This window comes from Procambarus clarkii, chromosome 25 (assembly GCF_040958095.1).
Source record: "Procambarus clarkii isolate CNS0578487 chromosome 25, FALCON_Pclarkii_2.0, whole genome shotgun sequence".
NCBI lineage: Eukaryota > Metazoa > Arthropoda > Malacostraca > Decapoda > Cambaridae > Procambarus > Procambarus clarkii.
The window spans coordinates 14677916-14687408 of record NC_091174.1 but is presented as its reverse complement, the minus strand read 5'-3'; the positions used below and the strand labels follow the sequence as shown (position 1 = coordinate 14687408).

Sequence of the window (9493 nt, the reverse complement as noted above, 5' to 3'; positions counted from 1 at the left end):
GTTCAGAAATTATAATGAACGAGGATCTCCTTGTTTGTGCCTATTACAATCGGCTTCACTCAAGCTCTTCCAAGACCTCTTGTCTTCGTAAACAATGATCCTTGTTTGCGTTGTTGATTCTGCTCAGGTCATGCCGCATCTGTGTACTATTTCTGTGTTGTTTCTTTCAGTTTCAACAGTTTGTTTAATATGTCTTGAGTTTGCTTGTGTAATATTATGCCATCTTCTTCTTCCTCCTCTCTCTAATGTTCTTAGTTTACCTTTGATTCACGTTTCTAGTTTCGTGTTGTTTAGCTGAATTTGTTATTTAAAGCCCATATTCGGCGCATTTCTCAGCCTCCATTTATAGCAATCCTCTGAAGTTTTCGTAAATCATCTGACTTTCCTTCAGGGGATCTTTTCTCTCTTGTTAAATTGTCAAGTAGACCAAGTGGTGTTTTATACTTGCTTATTGTTCTCCTTCCTCCTCTCTCCTGTGTCCTCCTCTCTCCTGTGTCCTCCTCTCTCCTGTGTCCTCCTCTCTCCTGTGTCCTCCTCTCTCCTGTGTCCTCCTCTCTCCTGTGTCCTCCTCTCTCCTGTGTCCTCCTCTCTCCTGTGTCCTCCTCTCTCCTGTGTCCTCCTCTCTCCTGTGTCCTCCTCCCTCCTGTGTCCTCCTCTCTCCTGTGTCCTCCTCTCTCCTGTGTCCTCCTCTCTCCTGTGTCCTCCTCTCTCCTGTGTCCTCCTCCCTCCTCTGTTCTCTCTCCTACTCCTCCACTTCCTCTTCCCTCCTCTTGCACTTCTCTCATCTGTCCTCCTTTCCCTGCCCTCCTCCTCCCCCTTCTCTCCTCCTCCCTCCTCTCTCCTCCTGCCTCCTCTCTCCTTCTTCCTCCTCTCTCCTCCCTCCTCTCTCCTTCTTCCTCCTCTCTCCTCCCTCCTCTCTCCTTCTCCTGTTTGAGTGAGAAGTTTGTGTATGTGTGTGTGTGTGTGTGTGTGTGTGTGTGTGTGTGTGTGTGTGTGTATACACACCTTACTAAGCAGAAATCATACCATTGATGTGTAAGGCCAGAGGGCTAGGATTTACGGGTCCATCTTTCTGGCCATTTGGGAGAATGCCATAACTGAACGCGAATGTACACGAAGGTAAACAGCACCCCGTGTGTGACGACTGTGAGAGTCTGAGCACATCATACAGGTCAGAAGGGAGTTGAGAGAGAGAGGAGATGTCTGAGTTAACGAAGTAATAGTTAACAAACGAGACATTAAATACCGATGGGGAAAAAAATGTGTACGTTTAGACCAGCACCAACTAAACTGTCCTGAAGAAAGCAAACGACACACACTTTGAAATATAATGGAAGCAGGAAATACAAGGAATCCCAAAAATGGTTCGGATCGAATAAAGCAAAAATAAAGACAATATCGTAAGAAACTTTCCGTCTGGAAAAAAACAGGAGAGCTTAAGCATTATTGTACAATAAACTGAACAAATTGGGAGAGAACGTTACCATAAGAACTTAAGAGCGTGGAGATTGAGAGGAAGCTTATTCATGTATCGTTAGGAGGTCGCCAACTTTCACTAAGTGACACACAATAAGCAACACGCGATGCACCAAAGCCTCAAACGACTGTGACCTCAGCGTCATTTCACAAGATGCTGGGGTCTTGGATTTCACAAAGATTTCACAAGACCTTCAAGAAGGATTTCACAAGACAGTGTGGGATACTTTTTATATATGTTGTGAAGAAAAGACAAGGAAAGCTGTACATGTGTGGGCAGTTATTTCGAAAAATTATAGACATATTAGGTGGGAATAAACTAATCCATAAAAATCTATAAAAACATCGTTCTTTATCTAGTTATTTACTGGGATGAAAATAGCTTTTGAGGGACATTCACAACAAGGAGCTTCGAGCCAGTTCTTACAGACTGGCAAAATATAACAAAGGGGTCAAAGTTCACTTCAAAGAACCCATTTCTTTCACCCCCACCCTGACCCCCCACCCCTCCTAACCTCAACTTACCTCCCCGGAGCTCCAACACCTTCCTCCAACCCTCCACCAGAAGCACCAGCACCTCCCCCATCCCCCCCTCCAACACTCCCTCCTCTAATATCCAGCGCCCCGTCGCCACACAACAGCTGAGTACCCTGGAAACATTCCGGTCACTCACTTCAATTTTCGCTTCAATTATGGGCGCTTCTTGCTTCCTCCCCACGTCCTCCTCCTCCACCTTACGTCCTCCTCCCACTTACGTCCTCCTTCCCCTCACGTCCTCATCCTCCCCGCGCCCTCCTCCTCCTCACGTCCTCCTCCCCCTCACGCCCTTTTTCCCACGCCCTCCTCCCCACGTCCTCCTCCCCACGTCCTCCTCCTCCCCCCACGTCCTCCTCCCCCCCCCCCCACGTCCTCCTCCCCCCCCCCCACGTCCTCCTCCCCCCCCACGTCCTCCTCCCCCCCCCACGTCCTCCTCCCCCCCCACGTCCTCCTCCCCCCCCCCACGTCCTCCTCCCCACGTCCTCCTCCCCCCCACGCCCTCCTCCCCACGCCCTCCCAACGCCCTCCTCCCCACGTCCTCCTCCCCACGAGTGGAAACTTGCAATTGTTAATATGTACACGAAAAGGGGTTATAAAGCTTTTCTTTTGAACTATCTCCTGATTATCATAGTTGGTGGAAGCAATTATTTGAGTCAATAATTAAACTAATTAGAAGATTCAAGAATACAAAAACTGTGCCAGACTTCCAAATGACCAAGACATGTTTGGTCACTTCTGAACTTTGTCATTTCTGAAATGGCTATTGAACTTCAAATCGGAAAAGTGCAAAGTTATGTTAGGACCTCAGGAGAATTATAGTAAAGGAAGAGACAACTATTTGTTAAGAGATAAGGAAAAAGAGATTTTGTAATTGTCATTACCTCAACCTTGGGAGCCGGTCGGCCGAGCGGACAGCACACTGGACTTGTGATCCAGTGGTCCCGGGTTCGATCCCGGGCGCCTGCGAAAAACAATGGGCAGAGTTTCTTTCACCCTATGCCACTGTTACCTAGCAGTAAAATAGGTACCTGGATGTTAGTCAGCTGTCACGGGCTACTTCCTGGGGGTGAAGGCCTGGTCGAGGACCGGGCCGCGGGGACACTAAAGCCCCGAAATCATCTCAAGATAATCTCAAGAAGAAGCCTGGCAAAGATATAACTTGTAAGCAAATCATCTGCAGTCTGTGTAAAACTGTCACATTTGCAGATAGGCTTCGCAAATATAGACAAGGAAGTCTTCATGACGCTTTTACAACCTACGTGATAAGTGTCTTTAAGCATGCAGCCTCATGGAATCCCTACTGAAAAAAAATTATAAATAAGAAATCTAAAGAAATCTTGTGCCGGAGCAGAGAGGCATGAGTAGTGTAGGAAGGGCTTAACAATCTTGATGAGCGCATCTCTCACTCACCCATGAGTACACACACACACGTATGAATATCCTCACCTTACACACACACACACACACAAGGGGTCTGGTAGCTGTGTGGATAGCGCAGGACTCGTAATTCTGTGGTCCGGGTTCGATTCCCGGACCAGGCAGAAACAAATGGGCAAAGCTTCTTTCACCCTGAATACCCCTGTTACCTAGCAGTAAATAGGTACCTGGAAGTTAGACAGCTGTTACGGAGCTGCTTCTAGAGTGTGTGTGTGTGTGGGGAGAGAACAGTAGTTAGTAGCAGTTGAGAGGCGGGCCGAAAGAGCAAAGCTTGACCCCCCTCAAGCACAACTAGGTGAATACACATACACACACACGCACACGCACACACTCGCGTGTCTCACCTCATCTGGTAGTTGTGCATCCGAGTGACATCATCGTACTTGTGGTAGGTGGCCTGGAAGAGCAGCAGGGACTCAACCCACTCAATCTGCACCGTCAACTCTTTCCTCTCGTCAATGTAGGCGCTGCCCCCATCCTTGATCTGCGGGCAGGAGGAGCACCACTTCATTAGAATGAGGGGAGACTGGCATTAGAATGAGGGGAGACTGGCATTAGAATGAGGGGAGGCTGGCATTAGAATGAGGGGAGACTGGCATTAGAATGAGGGGAGGCTGGCATTAGAATGAGGGGAGGCGAGCATTAGAATGAGGGGAGGCTGGCATTAGAATGAGGGGAGGCGGGCATTAGAATGAGGGGAGACTGGCATTAGAATGAGGGGAGGCGGGCATTAGAATGAGGGGAGGCGGGCATTAGAATGAGGGGAGGCGGGCATTAGAATGAGGGGAGGCGGGCATTAGAATGAGGGGAGGCTGGCATTAGAATGAGGGGAGGCTGGCATTAGAATGAGGGGAGGCGGGCATTAGAATGAGGGGAGGCGGGCATTAGAATGAGGGGAGACTGGCATTAGAATGAGGGGAGGCTGGCATTAGAATGAGGGGAGGCGAGCATTAGAATGAGGGGAGGCGAGCATTAGAATGAGGGGAGGCGGGCATTAGAATGAGGGGATGCGGGCATTAGAATGAGGGGAGGCAAGCATTAGAATGAGGGGAGACGGGCATTAGAATGAGGGGAGGCTGGCATTAGAATGAGGGGAGGCTGGCATTAGAATGAGGGGAGGCGGGCATTAGAATGAGGGGAGGTGGCCATTAGAATGAGGAGCAGTGAGTTAGGTGATAACATATAGTTATTATCAAAAGTAAATGCTTAGCCAGTTTGACTATACGGGCCCTGGATACGAGGGCAGATTCCTGGAACTAACAAGCCATAGGCAGGATACGAGAACATTAAGAGCCAGGGACCAAATTAACGAAGCAGTTACGCAAGCACTTGCGAACCTGTACATCTTTTCTCAATCTTTGGCGGCTTTGTTTACAATTATTAAACAGTTAATGAGCTCCGTAGCAAAGGAAAGGCTGTTTATAACAATAACAACAGCTGATTGGTAAATTTTCATGCTGGCCCCAGCACATGAGGCCAGAGAGAGAGGGATAACACGAGGATAGTGAGAAGTAATGGTGCTCAAACACTTGCACCATCACAGATGGAGCGTCGAGGCTGCCAAGAATAGCGAGGTTGGCGGAGTCATTGAGCTGCTCAAACGGATGGATAGGTGTATAATCTGTGGTATTAATATGGTGGGAGAGTGCGGGGTGATGGGGCTAGTTACCGGTGTTGTTGTGGAGCGATTGGATCGGTGATATAGCCCGGGGAAGCTGAGAATGGTGGGATTGGGTTTGGTATGGTGTGGTTGGCCTGAGAATGTGGGAAGGGATTAAGATTCGATTGGGGTGATGAATAATGGCGTTGTGTAGACTGAGATGCTGGTATGCTGCGATGTGTGTGTGTGTGTGTGTGTGTGTGTGTGTGTGTGTGTGTGTGTGTGTGTGTGTGTGTGTGTGTGTGTGTGTGTGTGTGTGTGAGATAACAGATCGTCATTGGCAAGTAGTGTGGCTGGAGTGAGGATGCCGAAGTGGTGTTGATAAGGGTGTGGTGGTGTTTGGGAGGGTGTGGTTGGGCTCAGATTCGTTTGACGGATTAATTTATGTTCTACCTCACGGGATCATTCAGTTACTATACTCATGTCCGCATATACATACATATGTCCGTATGTATGTATAATGTTCTATAATCTTCAGCCACGTTATTGTGACTGCATATAACAGTTATATAGACTTGGAGATGCATATACATCTTGTTTGAACTAGTGCCTTAAGGATGGTGAGGTTGGGGGATAGAATGATGGTGATGGAGGAGCTGGTGATGGTGGAGCTGGTGATGGTGAAGCTGGTGATGGTGTCACAGAAAACACATTTCCAGCAGCTCAACCTCACATCTTACTGGCATGTTAACACCAGCACACTGCCGACGCATTCCTCAACAAATGATATCAGTCTTGCATTTCTTCAAACTAATGTGCATCGCAGCAATCATATGCGCACTTTCCCTCCGGCTGCTGATATTTCTGGTATTGTCGGCATTTCTTGTTCCTTTTGCTCTCTCCAATAGTCTGGTGAATCTCGCGGCTCGCCCTCTGACAGACTCAAACAACATGAAAGAAGGGTTCAACTTGCTGTCACGAGCAGTGCTTCTCTGATTTGTTGTGTATATCTATTTTTTTATTTTTTGAGTGGAGGAGCGTGAAGGGATTTTATTCCAAGATATAATTATATTTGATTCATGTGTTTGCAAGTACACAGGTTTTATTGAATTTATTCTACTGAGTTCTCTCTCTGGTTGTGCCCAACCGCTTGGACTGGACGGTAGAGCGACGGTTTCGCATCATGCAAGTCGGCGTTCAATCCCCGATCGTCCTAGTGGTTGGGCACCATTCCTTCCCCCCGTCCCATCCCAAATCCTTACCCCTGACCCCTTCTAAGTGCTATATAGTCGTATTGGCTTGGTGTTTCTCCAGATAGTTCCCTTTCATTCCCTTTTTATGATTGTTGCTTCCACAACTCTGTTTAACTTAGAGTCTGATCTGACCTTCCCTGATGACTCCTCACCTCAGTGACCTGACCTTCCCTGATGACTCCTCACCTCAGTGACCTGACCTTCCCTGATGACTCCTCACCTCAGTGACCTGACCTTCCCTGATGACTCCTCACCTCAGTGACCTGACCTTCCCTGATGACTCCTCACCTCAGTGACCTGACCTTCCCTGATGACTCCTCACCTCAGTGACCTGACCTTCCCTGATGACTCCTCACCTCAGTGACCTGACCTTCCCTGATGACTCCTCACCTCAGTGACCTGACCTTCCCTGATGACTCCTCACCTCAGTGACCTGACCTTCCCTGATGACTCCTCACCTCAGTGACCTGACCTTCCCTGATGACTCCTCACCTCAGTGACCTGACCTTCCCTGATGACTCCTCACCTCAGTGACCTGACCTTCCCTGATGACTCCTCACCTCAGTGACCTGACCTTCCCTGATGACTCCTCACCTCAGTGACCTGACCTTCCCTGATGACTCCTCACCTCAGTGACCTGACCTTCCCTGATGACTCCTCACCTCAGTGACCTGACCTTCCCTGATGACTCCTCACCTCAGTGACCTGACCTTCCCTGATGACTCCTCACCTCAGTGACCTGACCTTCCCTGATGACTCCTCACCTCAGTGACCTGACCTTCCCTGATGACTCCTCACCTCAGTGACCTGACCTTCCCTGATGACTCCTCACCTCAGTGACCTGACCTTCCCTGATGACTCCTCACCTCAGTGACCTGACCTTCCCTGATGACTCCTCACCTCAGTGACCTGACCTTCCCTGATGACTCCTCACCTCAGTGACCTGACCTTCCCTGATGACTCCTCACCTCAGTGACCTGACCTTCCCTGATGACTCCTCACCTCAGTGACCTGACCTTCCCTGATGACTCCTCACCTCAGTGACCTGACCTTCCCTGATGACTCCTCACCTCAGTGACCTGACCTTCCCTGATGACTCCTCACCTCAGTGACCTGACCTTCCCTGATGACTCCTCACCTCAGTGACCTGACCTTCCCTGATGACTCCTCACCTCAGTGACCTGACCTTCCCTGATGACTCCTCACCTCAGTGACCTGACCTTCCCTGATGACTCCTCACCTCAGTGACCTGACCTTCCCTGATGACTCCTCACCTCAGTGACCTGACCTTCCCTGATGACTCCTCACCTCAGTGACCTGACCTTCCCTGATGACTCCTCACCTCAGTGACCTGACCTTCCCTGATGACTCCTCACCTCAGTGACCTGACCTTTCTTGAACACTCGTCGTCTTTGACCTGACCTCATCTATAACCATCTTTAGCTTGAGACTTGAGGGTCAATGAAAGCTTTACACGCGATCCAAAGTGTATTTTCAATGTGTATTATATGCATTTATTTTCATAGTTACAATCGTAAACATAAGGATATGAAGCTATATTATTTGACGTTCTTCGATTCGAAAGTGAAAGCAAATTATATAATTAGTTCTGCCAAGGAAAATAATCATCCGTTTCCTGAGAGAAATTAGTGTCCGTCTGAGAAAGAATTGCATAAAATGTAGATAATTCTGTAACGAAAGAATGATGTATATTGTTATTAAATCAGTGTTATAAACGATAATTTCTATGGTTGTAGTATAATAACACAAATAATATACTTTCGTTGTAAAGTGGCATACAACGAAAATATATTGTGTCACTCTATAAAGTATATTCATAGTAGAGTGTATATCACTCTACTGTTTGGATGTAGAGTGACATAATAAACTTTGTTTATGTACCGCGAGAAGGGTTAAAGGATATATACTCCCATAGAAAGTTCAAGGCTTATACTCGGTTAGAAGGGTCAGGGGTTATATTCCACTAGAAGGGTCAGGGGTTATATTCCACTAGAAGGGTCAGGGGTTATATTCCACTAGAAGGGTCAGGGGTTATATTCCACTAGAAGGGTGAAAGGTTATACTCTACTTGAAGGGTCAGGGGCTATACTCTACTTGAAGGGTCAGGGGTTATATTCCACTAGAAGGGTCAGGGGTTATACTCTACTTGAAGGTTCAGGGGTTATACTCTACTTGAAGGGTCAGGGGTTATATTCCACTAGAAGGGTCAGGGGTTATACTCTACTTGAAGGTTCAGGGGTTATACTCTACTTGAAGGGTCAGGGGCTATACTCTACTTGAAGGGTCAGGGGTTATATTCCACTAGAAGGGTCAGGGGTTATACTCTACTTGAAGGGTCAGGGGCTATACTCTACTTGAAGGGTCAGGGGTTATATTCCACTAGAAGGGTCAGGGGTTATACTCTACTTGAAGGTTCAGGGGTTATACTCTACTTGAAGGGTCAGGGGGTTATACTCTACTTGAAGGTTCAGGGGTTATACTCTACTTGAAGGGTCAGGGGTTATACTCTACTTGAAGGGTCAGGGGTTATACTCTACTTGAAGGGTCAGGGGTTATACTCTACTTGAAGGGTCAGGGGTTATACTCTACTTGAAGGGTCAGGGGGTTATACTCTACTTGAAGGGTCAGGGGTTATACTCTACTTGAAGGGTCAGGGGGTTATACTCTACTTGAAGGGTCAGGGGTTATACTCTACTTGAAGGGTCAGGGGGTTATACTCTACTTGAAGGGTCAGGGGTTATACTCTACTTGAAGGGTCAGGGGTTATACTCTACTTGAAGGGTGAAGGGTTATACTCTACTTGAAGGGTCAGGGGTTATACTCTACTTGAAGGGTGAAGGGTTATACTCCACTAACCAAGCGAGGGGCCTGGACATATTGGTTTCCAGAGTCGAACACAGGAGTTTTCCAGCGAACTGATGGAGTGAGGGGTAGATGGTATAATAGAGCGAGGGAAAGTGAGGGGAGAAGTAGAGAGGGGATGAGGAGAGGCTGTGAGCAGGGAGAGAGGGGAGAGAAGGGCGAGTGAGAGGGAGGGGGGCGTCGGGAATTAGCCAAGTAATAGGATATAACAAAGGACAAAGGAGAGTTAGTTTGGCAGCCGAAGAATAGATTAATTCTTCTTTTCTTTTCCCTTTCTTTTTATCTTTCCTTCCCTCCCTTTCTCTCA

General features: G+C 47.9%; 1 protein-coding gene across 2 annotated transcripts in view; it reads right to left on the bottom strand.

Annotated features, from left to right (window-relative positions):
• The window catches only part of LOC123756344 (uncharacterized), a 402241-nt gene that overhangs the window by 55154 nt on the left and 337594 nt on the right, over window positions 1-9493 (bottom strand). For both annotated transcript variants that reach the window (XM_045739413.2, XM_045739414.2), the window contains exon 5: window positions 3795-3934. In XM_045739413.2, coding sequence (XP_045595369.1) covers window positions 3795-3934 — 140 coding nt within the window. The remainder of the gene's footprint in view (window positions 1-3794; window positions 3935-9493) is intronic.